The 15,082-nt window shown below is 36.8% G+C and overlaps 1 protein-coding gene across 3 annotated transcripts in view; it reads left to right on the top strand.

The window, feature by feature from the left end:
* The window catches only part of LOC106872801 (uncharacterized), a 45,424-nt gene extending 31,559 nt beyond the window's left edge, over positions 1–13,865 (top strand). For 2 of the 3 annotated variants that reach the window (XM_014919914.3, XM_014919916.3), the window contains 2 exons: positions 2,519–3,054; positions 6,027–13,865. In XM_014919914.3, the coding sequence (XP_014775400.1) occupies positions 2,599–3,054; positions 6,027–6,968 (1,398 nt within the window). In that variant the 5' untranslated portion in view covers positions 2,519–2,598 and the 3' untranslated portion in view covers positions 6,969–13,865. The remainder of the gene's footprint in view (positions 1–2,518; positions 3,055–6,026) is intronic. The other variant, XM_014919915.3, reaches the window with a different exon arrangement.
* Positions 13,866–15,082: the final 1,217 nt, after the last annotated feature.

Here is a 15,082-nt window from a genome sequence, read left to right on the forward strand (position 1 = left end):
GGGTGGAATTGCTCTCAAAGCTTCTACTGACTCCCTGATACGGTGAAATCAATACAGTTCATATTTTCATTTGTTGAAAGTTGTTAGAGATGATTACTGGAAATACATAATTAAGGAGGAGTTACAAAGAAAATCGGCTGTGTCATAGAAAGTTTTCCACTTGATAATCTCTCTCTCTCTCTCTCACACACACACACATACATGTGTATGTGTGTGTGTGTGTACATGCATATATATATGTATATATACTTTTGCCAAATCATGATGGATCAAATATCTTATATCAATATCTAATATCAACATCTAATTTTCAATATCTAACATCAATATCTCATTCACTTGGCCATTGCTACATGCATGTACACATACATACATTCGTATTGGTTTTTCTTCCCATTTCTCCATGCTAGCATGATTGGGGAAGAGTTTACAATACATCTGCCTTCATGGAACCTCAGTCCTGCTTCATATCTTCTGACTGCTTTTTTCTGGAATTGTCTTTGATCTGCTTTGACTTTGGATCTTTAGCTAATAATTATAATGAGCTTAATTTTATAATTATGATGGATATGATATAAAAAAAAAAACTTTTAAAATGAATTTCATTTTCAGATTTTCTGCTTTGATATCATTCTCTGAAAACAGTTGATTTATTGATTTGAAATCTGAAATTTAAAAAATAAATAAATTAAGTATTTAAGAAAACGGTAAAAAAACAACAATGTTCCTCTGGTGATAGTAATACAATTATTTTTGTCACTGTGTCATTATTATTATTATTATTATTATTATTATTATTATCATCATCATCATCATCATCATCATCATCATCATCATCATCATCATCACCATCATCACCATCATCACCACCATCACCATCACCATCATCATCATCATCATCATCATCATCGTCGTTTAACGTCCGCTTTCCATGCTAGCATGGGTTGGACGATTTGACTAAGGACTGGTGGACCAGGAGGTGACACCAGGCTCCAACCTCATCTGGCAGAGTTTCTACAGCTGGATGCCCTTCCTAACGCTAACCACTCCCAGAGTGTAGTGGGTGCTTTTACGTGCCACCGGCACGAAGGCCAGTCAGGCGGTACTGGCGACAGCCATGCTCAAAATGGTGTATTTTGTAACCGATTATCCCTCTCCCCACAAATTTCAGGCCTTGTGCCTATAATAGAAAGGAGTATTATTATTATTAGTAGTAGTAGTAGTGGTATTAGTATCCTGATGCTCACCCCCTCCTACTCTCTTCTGCATCCCTCTACCTCCTTTAATTCATCCATCAATGTTAATCCCCCCTCCCCTTATTCATCACTCCCATCATCTACCCTTCAGCCTTGCCCAATCTTTACAGTTTTTGCCTACTTCTTCTCTTCCATTTCCCCATCTCTCACTCCTCCATATATCCTTTGCAACCACCCCCGACTTACCCACAGTCCTAGTTCCTCTGTCCCCACTCATCTTGTACTTTGGGAAGTCACCTGGACACCTCATCACCCTGATTTATGTTTATCTTTTTGCAGCCCCTACTCTGCATTCTCATCCTCACTTCTAAATTTGAGTAGCCATGTGTCTCTTCAACAACAAGACCCTGTTTACCCACTCACCCCCTCACCTGCAGCCTTTAATCCTTCATTTCCGTGCATAAAGCTGTCTACCACCACCAACACCTTATGGCAACCCCACTAGTGCAAGGTGACATATAAAAAAAAAAGCACACAGTACATTCTGTAAAGTGGTTGGCATTAAGAAAGGCATCATTACCATCATCATCCTTGTTTAACGTCTGCTTTCCATGCTGGCATGGGTTGGACAGTTTGACTGAAAATTGCTAAGCTAGGGGACTTCACCAAGTTCTGATCTGATTTGGCAAGGTTTCTACGGTTGGATGCCCTTCCTAATGCCAACCACTCCAAGAGCATAGTGGGTGCTTTTTATGTTTCCACTGGCATGGGTGCCAATGACCTGAATACTTTCCAAAATGACCTACTTCCCTCACTGAAGTTTGGTGTACAGTTATATCATGATATAATCTCAACAAGATTTAATCTTCCTTCTCTTTTCTATAGTATATTTTATCTCTATTAGTGTGTTAGTATAGTTTATTTTATAAATATTGAACAGTCTGAAATATTCTTGATGAAAAAGCTATTGCTTCAGTCTGTTATTGTCTAAATACTGTAGAAGTCACACCCTTAATTACTCTAGAAGTCGTTTGACTTCTAGAGTAATTAAATGTTGGTACAAAATTCCCCCCCCCCCATCTTGAAACTTGATGTCAGCTTTGATCTGTTTAAAAGCAACACCCCAGTTTTTTTCAGTTAAAATCATGTCTAAAATAATATGATTCATACACAAGTAAATACAGCATATGGTTTAGTTTTATTTTGTGATATTATTGATAAACAACTGAAATGTTCTAAATGTTTTTTTTTTCATCTCATAATCTTTTTTTCTACTACTTTTTACTATAATTATTATTACTACTATTTTATCTACTTTTCAGATGGATTTGACCAAGGTATTGTTTCCATGGCTTGATTGAAGCTTTGGAAACATGTAAGTACTGCCCTATGCAACTAACATATGTGTGGAAAAAAGCTGACCTCATTATCAAGGCTAATGGAGCATAAAAGAGTCCACACAGGTGAACGCCCTTATGTTTGCCAGGTATGTCAGAAAAGGTTCACACAGAAAGCTCATCTGGTCATCCATAAGCGCACACACACAGGAGAGAAACCATATGCCTGTCATATTTGCCATAAGCGATTTGCACAGTCCTCCCATCTGAATAACCACAAGCGGATCCACACCGGAGAGAAACCTTACTTTTGTAATGTATGTAACTTAGGCTTTAGTCGCAAACAGAGACTGGAGTTACATGTACTGCAACATGCACAGCAAAAGAGCACAAACAGTCAACAGATAAATAATAATGATGATGTGAACAGTACGAATAGTAATGATAACAAATCTGTTGCATTTACATCAGAAGCTGAAGCTGCATACCAGCGCCCTCTATTAGATTCTACACAATCGCAGGTTTGTTATTATTGTCCTTCTATCATGTTTCTTGTCAGTCTCCGAAATTTTTTCACCTCTTCTATTTGAAATGTTTTTGTCAGATAGATACAGGCGTGGCTGTGAGGTTAAGAAGCTTGCTTCTGAAACACGCGATTCTGGGTTCAGTCTCATTGTGCAGCAACACCTGTGGCAAGTATCTTCTACTGTGGCCCCGGGTTGATCAAAACCTTGTGAGTGGATTTGGCTGACAAAAACTGAAAGAAGCCCATCATGTGTGTGTGTGTGTGTGTGTGTGTGTGTGTGTGTGTGTGCATGCATGCATATGTGTGTGTGTGAGTTGGTATCTCTTTGTCTTGACATTATGTGATTATTGTAAATGAGTTTCACCTTTTTTGATCATTCCAAGTACTCCTACGGTCACTGGCATTGTAACCGTCTTGAGATGCCACATCTTTTCAATTTCAATCAGCAAATCTTTATATTTTCTGAGCTTACCAAATTCTTTTGTTGAGATACTATTATTATTATTATTATTATTATTATTATTATTATTATTGTTCAGTAGTTTTATTTTTATAACGTGCTTTCACTTCACTACCGAGCGCAGCTCTGTGCGCCTTGGGTATGTGCTGTGGATTGCTGTGGTGCTCTTATGTTCACTGTATTGAAAGTGTTTTGCGTAGAATGTGTGCAGTACCCAGTAGTGCAATTTTCTGTATGTTATATATATTTGTAAGTCCTGGTGTTTTTGTTATGTATTTGTCTGAATATTTTTTTATTATACCTAAGGCACCTACTATGATAGGAATTGTTTCTGTTTTTAGATTCCACATTCGAGTTATCTCTATTTCCAGGTCTTTGTATTTTGAAAGTTTTTCCATTTCTTTTAGAGAAACGTTGTCATCTGCTGGTATTGATACATCAATTAGAAAGCATTTTTTTTCTTCATGATATTTGACAACTATATCTGGTCTATTGGCCTTAATTTCTCTATCTGTGTGTATTGGCATATCCCAGAGTATGGTTGCTTTCTCATTTTCTGTGACCTTTTCTGGCGTGTGTTTATACCATCTTTTTTCTGTTGTTATTCCATAGTGTTGGCATAGCTTCCAGTGTATATAGGTCCCAGCTCTGTCATGTCTGTGAATATATTCCTTCTTAGCCAGGACTGGGCAGCCAGAGATAATATGATTTATTGTTTCTTGTCCATCTCCACATATTCTACAGTTACTTGTTATGTTTCTTTTCATTATTGTTTTTGGTAATTTCTGGTGAGGAGGCTTTGGTCTTGTGCAGCAATTAAAAATCCTTCAGTCTCTGCTTTGAGTCCTGAGCTTCTCAACCATTGCTGGGATTTTTCTCTGTCTATTTCTTTTGCATTTAGTTTAGCCCAGTATTTACCATGTAGGGGCTTTTCTTGCCATCGTTTTATCATGGTCCGTTGCTGTTCTAGTTTTAGTTTGGATTTCATTTGTTTTATAGCTTTTGTTGTTTCTTCTTCTTCTTCTTCGTATTTGTTAGGTCGATTGATTTCTTGTTTGTATTTGTCAGCTTCCTTAAATACTGAAAACAGTTTTTTGTTTTGCTCGTGTTTTGTGGCTATTTGTTTTCCTTGCTTCTGGAGTAGGTATTTTTGCAGTCCTATGGTGGTTATTTTATAATAGTTTTCTAGCTGTATAAGACCCCTGCCACCTTCTGTGCGTTGTATATATAGCCTTTCTATGTCAGATTTTGGGTGGTGCATCCTATATCCTGTCATTATTTTTCTTGTTTTCCTGTCTATTTTAGATAGTTCGTTTAGTGTCCAGTTAAGGATGTTGTAGCTGTAGCTTATAACTGGGACAGCTAAAGTGTTGATACCCATTATCTTGTTTTTAGCATTGAGCTCTGTTTTTAGTATTGATCTAACTCGTCTATAGTACTCTTTCTTTATTTTTTCTTTCATTTGTGTATGTTGTATCCTATCTAGTTCATTGACTCCTAAATACTTGTATGGTTGGCTTTCATCTAGTTCTCTTATTTCATTGGCTTTATCTAGTGTTATATTGCTACTTTTAACTAATTTTCCTCTTTTCAGGGTTGCTTTGGCACATTTTTCTAATCCGAATTTCATATCTATTTCCTTGGTAAAGCCATGTACTGTCTGTAGTAGTGTTTCTAGCTCTTTGTCGTTTTTAGCATATAATTTTAGGTCATCCATATATAGAAGGTGGCTGACTGTTTTTCCGTAACATTTGTAACCGCATCCAGTTCTATTTAGCAATTCAGTTAAGGGTGTGAGAGCCAGGCAGAACAGGAGTGGAGAGAGCGTGTCTCCCTGGAATATTCCTCTTCTAATGGGGATGGCTTTCGTTTTCACAAGTCCCTCTTTTGTTTGGAGCTGTAGCACTGTCTGCCATTTGTTCATTGAGTGCCCTATGTATTTTATAATAATTGGTGCCACCTTGTTTATGGCTAGTGTTTCCAGAATCCACGTGTGGGGAACACTATCAAAAGCCTTTTGGTAGTCCACCCAGGCCAAGCTGAGGCCTTTCTTCTTTCTGCGGCTGTCTTCAGTTATGGCTTTATTGATCAATAATTGATCTTTACAGCCGTATGAGCCCTTGCAGCTTCCCTTCTTCTTCTTCTTCTTATTATTATTATTATTATCATTATCATCATTATTATTATGACGACAATGATGATGATGATGACCACCACCACCACCACTATCATCATGATCATCATCATGTTTATTATTATTCGGTTTTGAGAACTCAGTGATCAAGATATGCAAACATTGGTTTGAATAATGTAGTAACACAAATAACATTTCTGATTTGAAAATTAAAATGATAACCATAAAAGGGAATTACTTTTAAGACAGGGTAGAATCAACCTGGCTAGAGAATGGGGGATGTTGGTATATAAGCATGTATATTTAATGACATTAATATTTCCTTTGGTTAGCTTCTATCACATTCTAATTGTGTTTTAATCTTATATTCTAGGCTCAAATATCTGCAGGTATTGGCGATGCTGGAATGCAGACTATGAACTTTTCACACCGACGTAAGCCAGCATTTGTCACCCGTGTGAGTAACGAAGAATATGAAATTATGCAAAACAATTTTGAATCTCAAACAGCTCCAGACCAAGAGGATGGAGGTTTCTCTTTGTCAAGTCTAACTTCAGCTCATCATTCCTCGTTAATGAAGTCAGAACCAAAAGACTTTGATGAATTTGAAGCAATTACTCATGAACTAGAAGCAATTGCTCATCCAAATATTAATCAAGTTATGAGCTCAGAAAATTTAATGGTGCGCCAGGTGGATCCCCTTGATCAAGATGAGAACGACCAACCCAAATCTCTAGAAGATTCTCTAGTCATACACCTGGATGGCACAACTCATTCAGAAGTACTCCGTGATGTGCATTCCAGTACTGAGCCTGATGTTGGTGTTATGTGTGCAGTGAGCACAACAGACATGCACCATGCTCAAGCGGGAGATGATGGCGATAGCATAACAAGTGAAAGCAACAATTCAAACTGTGAGCAAAGCATAACAAGCCGTGCTCCGAAAAGATCAATTCTTGGTCACCATTCAGTTAAAACATCTAAGTCACTCAATTCGCAAACACATCTTAACAGACACCGATCATTACTTCCCAACAGAACTACATCAGTGTCGACAAGTTCTTCATCTTATGCACGGATTAACAGCCGAGTGTGTCTGGTGGACTTCTCCACTGAAGAACTCATCACTCACCTCATGTCTCGTGATGATGTCTATCGGTGCGACTTCTGCTGTTTGCTATTCCAAGATGCAGCAATGTATCATCTTCATCGAAGCATGCATGACAAAATGGACTGTCGTTGTTGTAATATCTGTGGCAAGCTTTCTAAAGACAAGCATGACTTCATTGCACATTTCCTTACTGAACATAAGTAAGAGATCATTTCTGTCAATCATTTCATCAAGAATGGCATCATCAATCATGTTCAGAATCATTTGTATCTGTATATTCATGTTTCCAATAGTTTTCCAAATCTAAATACAGGATTTCCAAAATTAAAACGATACTTTTTTTTTTTTTTAATATGCTCTCTCTCTCTCTCTCTCTCTCTCTCTCTCTCTCTCTCTCTCTCTCTCTCTCTCTCTTCTCTCTCTCTCTCTCTCTCTTTCTCTCTCTCTCTCTCTCTCTCTCTCTCTCTCATTTCAAACCTAATAGAAATTTGTTTGATTTTTCAATGTCTGTATATGTAAGGTCGTTTATCTTTATGCAGTCTTCTGTATGTATTATACATGTCTGTTTTCTCCTCATACAGGGGATGAAATAACGGAGTGGATGAGGGATATCAGCTCTTGGGTGATAAGTTTTGTATAATACACAGGCCTTGTTATTAATGATAGACAAGTGTTGTATCCAAGGAGAAATTTGTTTCTTGTGTGCTAGGAAATCAGGGTTAAACACTCCCTATGAATAGTGTTTAAGAAGGGAATAAAGTGACTGATATGACATACACTGTCTAAATAAATATGTTTGCATTTATAACAACTTATTGTCTGAGAGCAGATGATTTTGAAAATGATAAATCAGAGAATTATCCATCATAGATCTTAAGTTTAGTTATCATAAAATGGGAACAAACAGAGAATTTTTCGTTTTGGTATATATTTTTATATATTCATATGTTCATGAACATACATACACACACAATCTAATTCACACAAACACACAAACACATACACTTCACGTTTAAAAATTACAAATGTCAGTGACTCACCTCAATTTAGTTTCTCACTAAATACCTTACATTTATTCTTGTTTAAGTGCTTCAACGTTTTTACCGTTTTTTGTTGTTGTTGATACAAAGGAAGATAATGCAAAAATTCTTTTCAAAAATTTTGTGATTTTTCTTCTTTTCCAACTGAAAATTGTTAGCTAATGAAAACATGAAACTTTCTAGTCTGTGGTATCAGCCAGAGAATCCACCTTCCAAAATTTTAAGACCCAAAAGAGTTGACTGCCTCAGTTAAAAATGATTCCAGTTGTGACTCCTAGGAACTCGCACCACTGTCCTGGGAATTCACTGTGACTCATATTGTTTTATACACCAGTTATATTGTTGGTAACTTTTCAGTCATAATTATCGAAACAAATAATTTATTTTGAGGTAATGCAACCACTTGCTGTGTTACAAAGCAAACACGAATGTATTTTTTTAAATATAAATTTTAATGTCACAAGATATTCTAGCACATTCAAGTTGTCTTGTTTGTGGACAAGCTATTTTCTTCTGAAGGTGGCAGGGTATTTTTTTCAAATTATGAAAGCATAAGAATAGGGATAAATATTTACTTATATTCCTTACATTATACTGCATGATACATAAATTAATTGTTTCACATTTTGTGATCAGGGTGTTCCTCAATAACTGACCAACCATATTAACTCCATATACAGAGAGCAGTGATGTTCATGCTTTTCTCATAGGCATACATAGAGTAAATCAAATAACCACAGCTAAGAATCAAACATGGATCGTATTCTTGGTTTTACCAAGAGCTAACTACTTATGCTACCTGTGCTATACCATGTGGCATATAAATGTATACTGAGTACATTACTCTTTGTTTCTCACAAAAGCTACATGGTAACTGACCTCAGCTCTAATCCCTTTGCTTGTTCCTTTTTACCCCAGAACATCAGCCCTTTGGAATCCCCTATCCACTCATATTTTTTCCTGCAGTTATTGACTTAGAGATATTCAAGCTTAACATTAATTGCCCCAATTTCACCGGTGTCAGAGAGCCTGCAAAGGTCTTTGGCCCATCCCTTACTCTTAATTAAATCATTAGAAAGAGAAAAATGGTAATATGGGGGGTTTTGTTCCCTACAAAAACGAATCTTCTCCATGCCATTTGTAAAGGGAATGAAGGATAGATCCATTGACATTTTAACTCGCAGCCAAGAGCAGCGAAGCTTCCATCATCATGTATTCTTTTAATACATCTCTACCTTTTCCTGCAGAGAATACATTCATCTGCACCATTTGTCAGGGTCAGGGGCCTTCATGTTTTTACTATTTACTGGGAGTATGTTGATTTGGTACATGTATGTAAATCCATATAGAAAAATATATAGACGTGTAACACGATAATGTTTACACATGCAATAGTAAGTGCATTGTGGTTGGTTGCAATAAAAGCAGAATCTTCAACTAATCACTGACCTGTGTTATCCATAGATCAATTCATGATAACCATAACATGATTCACAATTGAAAATACTGTGCTCTCCCAGATCAATAATGCATGCATCAGTGATAAACAAGGCTATACGTACCAATATTAGATATGGCCAATTCATTGCTTATTTGACCTTTGAAAATTATTTTGGTCATAACCCTTTATAAGCAGGAAATAATGGTTGTTGTAAATATTGGTGTCGTCATCGTCATCATCATTATCATCATTTAATGTCCATTTTCCATGCTGGCATGGGTTGGACGGTTTGACTGAGGTCTAGTGAGCCAGTGGCTGCACCAAGCTCCAATCTGACCTGACAAAGTTTCTACAGCTGGATGCCCTTCCTAACGCCAACCACTCCAAAAGTGTAGTGGGTGCTTTTTATGTGCCACTGGCACAGGAGCCAGTCAGGTGGGCCTGGCATCGATCACGTTTGGATGGTGCTTTTTATGTACCACCGGCACAAGAGCCAGTCAGTGGGTACTGGCATTGGCCATGATCAGTTGGTGCTTTTTATGTGCCATTGGCACAGGAGCCAGTCAGGTGGACCTGGCTATACAAAATCTCAACTCCAGAAAGTAATAGTTATGAAGTTTTAATATAAGAGAGTAGGTAGGCAGAGAACTGGCAGAATTGTTAGCACACTGGACAAAATGCTTAGAGGCATTGCATCCGTCTTTAGATTCTGGGTTCAAATTCTACCAAGGTTGACTTTACCTTTCATCTTTTTGGGGTCAATAAAACTAAGTATCAGTGGAGTACTGGGGCCAATGTTATCAACTTTCCCTCTTTCCTGAACTTACTGGTCTTTTGCCAAAATTTGAAACCAATATTAGAAAGGCAGTGAGCTGACAGAATCATTAGCACACCAGGTAAATCACTTAGCAGTATTCTGTCTATCTTTATGTTCTGAGTTCAAATTCTACTGAGGTTGACTCTGCCTTTCATCCTTTCAGAGTTGATGAAACAAATACCTGTCAAGCACTGGGGTCATTGTAATCAACTTAACCCTGCCAACCCTGAAGTTGCTGGCCTTGTGCCAATATTAGATAGTAGTAGCGGTTATAAAGTTAGGATACGGTGATCTCTACTATTTCCATTCCATGAATTATTTGCATTCCTTGATGTGATGGGTAACGAAGGCAACATATTCTACTTCATATATGAGGTACCTACTGCCGTCCATGAAATATAGGTTGTCCAGCCAGTTTACAGGCTTGCAAGAACATGATGATCTCCTCACATTTAGGCAGTTGGCATAATTTTGGAGCAACTGTTTTTACAAATGAATACCAAAGCTACTGCTAACCAGTAGTAAATTAAAGATCCAAAGTTACTAATCTGGCAAATTGAAGTATACATGCTTTGCCCTAGAACAACACATCATCATCATCATCATAGTTTAGTGTCCATTGTCCATGCTGGCATGGGTTGGATGGTTTGACCAGGGCTGGTAAGCTGGAAGGCTGCACCAGATCCCAGTCTGACTTGGCATGATTTCTATGGCTGGATGCCCTTCCTAATGCCAACTACTCCAAGAGTTTAATGAGTGCTTTTATGTACCATTTGTGTGACACCGATATCTACCATGGCTGCGATATTTACTTGGCTTGATGGGTCTTCTTCTCAAGCACAACATAATGCCAAAGGTCTCGGTTGTTGCCTCCGTGAGGCCCAACATTCAGAAGGAGCTTTTCATGTGCCACCAGCATTGACCACTTTGCCTCCATGAGGCACAATGCTCGAAAGGTGCTTTTTACAAGCCACCGGCACAGGTGCCAGTTATGTGATAGTAGCATCAGCGACGCCTACGATTTCACAATGATTTGATAAAATCCAATTGATTTAATAAAGTCTAATTGATGAAGATGAACAAATTCTAAGTTTTCTATTTGAGCGATGAAATATAATTTTACAAATTTACTAAACTTGTTTCTTTATCCTTTGCTAATAATTTGAAGGCATAGCTGTATGGTTAAAAAGTCTGCTTCATAATCATGTGGTTTCAAGTTCAATTCCTCTGTATGGCACCTTGGACAATTGTCTTCTACTACAGCTATATAATATGTATGTATGCATTGTTACCTGTATGGTTTTATATTGGCACCTGTTGAGCAGTGAAGTGTGTTTATGTCTTGCATAAACAAAGTTTAGCACCTTGACCATTTGATACAGGAAAATGTGGAGTTAAGTACTTTAGTTAAAAAATTATTGGAAGGGTATCCAGACATTAGCCTCATACCAGCATGGAAAATATGGATGCATAAATGGTGATGTTTAATATTTAAAATTTGGTTATCGATGTATAATTGTATGGAAGTCCTGTTTCATTTTTAGTAATTCAGGTGGGTTTTTTTCTTTATTTTTATTGGCTTGAGACACACAAGGCTTCTGAAGTTAAGATGTTAAAGTTGGACTAGGTACCTATAACTATTTAGTTTGATATTTGATACTCCTTTTGTTGATGGATTGATAAAATAAGTCTTATTAATTTTCTAGGGTCCAGTTAGTGAGCTGGCAGAATCTTTAGCAGCATTTCTTCTGACTCTTCATGATCTGAGTTCATATTCCACTGAGGTTGATTTTGCCTTCTATCCTTTCAAATTTGATAAAAGAAAGTACCAGTGAAGTACTGGGATCAATGTAATTGACTATCCCCTTCTTTCCAAATTTCAAGCCTTGTACCTGTAGTAGAAAGGCTCGTTATTATTATTGTTGTTAAGGGTGGCGAGCTGGCAGAAATGTTAGCATGCTGGGCAAAATGCTTAGCAATATTTCGTCTGTCTTTACATTCTGAGTTCAAATTCCGCCAAGGTTGACTTTGCCTTTCATCCATTTGGGATTCAATAAATTAAATACCAGTTATGTACTGGGGTCCATCTAATTGACTGGCCCCCTTCCCAAAAATTTCGGGCTTTGTGCCTAAAGTAGAAAAGTTTATTATTGTTATTATCTGCCAAATCAGACTGGAGCCTGGTGTTGCCATCCGGTTTCACCAGTCCTCAGTCAAATCGTCCAACCCATGCTAGCATGGAAAGCGGACGTTAAACGATGATGATGATGATGATGATGATTAAGGTGGCAAGCTGGCAAAATTGTTAGCATGCTAGATAAAAATGCTTAGCGGCATTTCTTCCAGCTTTATATTCTGAGTTCAAATTCCATTGAGGTTGATTTGCCCTTCATTCTTTCAGGATTAATAACAAAGTACCAGCCAAATACTGGAGGTCTATGTAATAAAGTAGACCACCCCCCCTTCAAAATTGTAATAAAGTAGCCCACTTCCCTTCAAAATTGTTGGCATTGTGCCATAATTAGAAAGTATTTATTAGCAGGGTTTAGCAAGTTAAAAGAGTATTTATCTCAGTCTCGGTTTTGATATTCTTAAAGGTTTCCAACTAATCTTCTCCCTAAACATTCCAACAAGAAAAAAGTGAACTCAAATTTGCAGTGATTGATTCACTCTTTAACTCTTTAGCATTTAAACCAACCACATCACACCCAAATATTTTACCTATTTTAATGTTCAAACCAGCCAGATCCAGCTTCTCACACTTACCCTACAATGTCATTCTAAAAATAATCACATCGTCAAAATTTTGAAGCTATGAGATAATACACAATTAATTCCAAACTGTGAATAAATAAGTGTTACATTTAACTGAGTAATCAGAATGCTAAGAGAATTATAACAGGTTTTTGAATTTGATATATTGTTCTTTATATTTATTTGAATGCTGCTGATTTATGTATTCAATGTCGGTACTGGCCAAGTTGTCTGAATGATTGCAATTAGTTTTTATTATTATGGCAGACTCGTTAGCATGCAAAATTCCTAGCGACTTTTAGTCTGTCTTTACATTCTGAGTTCAAATGCCACTGGGGTTGACTTTGCCTTTCATCCTTTCGGGGTTGGTAAAGTAAGTACCAGTTAAGCACTGGGGTTGAAGAAATTGGCTTACCCACTCCCCGACCCCTGAACTTGCTGGCCTTGTGCAAAAATTTGAAATTATTATTATTATTATTATTTTTTTAAGCATTTGTTTTTCTTTGTAAATTCCTTCAGAAGCTGAACTTTTTGTGACTCATCTTACATAATTTAATTGTTATTATTATTATTATTATTATTATTAATAAATTATTAAGGCCCACTATTTTTACCCCTTCAACCCATCAATTGCACTCCCCGTTTTGTGCTCCTTTTTCAGAACCACTGCATTAAAAAGTGTCAACAATTTCATATCTGAACTATGACCACAGCCTTATTGATGAATGAATCACTGATATTGCAGAAACATCTCTTACAATGATTTTTAAAGACTTTTTTTTTTTTTTCTAAAACCCATTTTGTCATTTCTCAATAATACTCTAAACATATTCGATGCTATCTTTCATAGTTTGGTTCTGTTTTATTGAACCACTTTCAAACTGTTGAAGAAGCATTTTTTTTTTCTCTTTCTCTATTCATTTGGTGAGTATTCTTAACGGGTACTTTTCAAAAACTAAAGAAACTCACCCCATACTGACTGGATGGACACACAAAACACCCAAGCTTTCTGTCTCACTTAAATTCCATTAAATTCTATATTACTGTTACCTAGTTTCTCTTCCATTTCTTTCTCAATTTCTATTGTTTTGTTTTCTTTATATAACATTCCTTCCATGATATTTTGTTTTCTCTGTCAGCAGTTTCTCAGCCTTCAAAGTGAACGTATCATTTTAAAAAATCATTTTTGTACATCTTTCTATCTTCATTTCATTTTTCTACCATAGTCTTCATTTTGTTGTCAACTTAATTTTTTTTCAATAATATTGTGAGTGGATTTGATAGATGGAAACTGAAAGAAGCCAATTGTATCTCTCCCTACATGTGTGTGCCCACATGCATGTGTGTGGATTTGTTTTGGCATCACATGACAGTTGTAAATGAGTGCCTTACAAGTGGTGTCATTCCTTTACTTCTTTTAGAAACTTTCTCCATGAAAGTGTGGAGAGACTGATGCAAAGCAAGACTTCAGAGAAAATAATTCCTACTGTTTTATTTCATCCGTGACATACATATTCCCTGCCTGAACCGCACATCAGTCTGTTGCAAGGTTACTGATTTTTGCCGGCTGAACGAACTGGAGCAATGGAAAATGAAGTGTTTTGCTCAAGAACCAATGGATTAAAAGACTATTGGTGCTACCTAAAAATTAAAGCAGCCACTTATTTTAAACACAACCAGCCAGATGTTAAATGGGACAGTGAGAAGAAAATATCCTCTGTTGTGAAAATCAGCTGCCCTCTGGTTACTAATGTGGTCAGAAAAATACAGGAGAAAGAAAACGTCTGTAGGCCATCAATGTGGAGCTTGCAAACCTGGAACCCAAGATACACTTTGTTTCAGACCTGTTGTGATTGGAGCAACAGCATATATACTATACAAACCTGGCTGGAGTAAAGCATGGTTGAAATTGAGATCTTGAGGAGAGAATGCAACTCCTTAATTTGTACACTATAAATAAGTATGATATTTGGAACAATAGAAATCTGCAAGACTTTCTTAAGATTTAAAGGATGGTGACCAAAACAAGATGTTACCAAGCAGATGGTCAAAATCAACTCTAAATTAAAAAACGAAAAAGAAACACACATAAGCATGCAAGCTTGCTTGCATACATGAATGAATAAATGCACACATGTATGTATAAATAGGAAAAAAAAAGGTGAGGATAGATGTGTGTAAAATTTAATTGACTCAGTGGATTATTGGACAATTTGAAAAGACAAAGGTTTGGTCAGTATACAAAGCATTTCTAAAAATTATTTCT

This window comes from Octopus bimaculoides, chromosome 7 (genome assembly GCF_046866305.1).
Source record: "Octopus bimaculoides isolate indiv1 chromosome 7, ASM4686630v1, whole genome shotgun sequence".
NCBI lineage: Eukaryota > Metazoa > Mollusca > Cephalopoda > Octopoda > Octopodidae > Octopus > Octopus bimaculoides.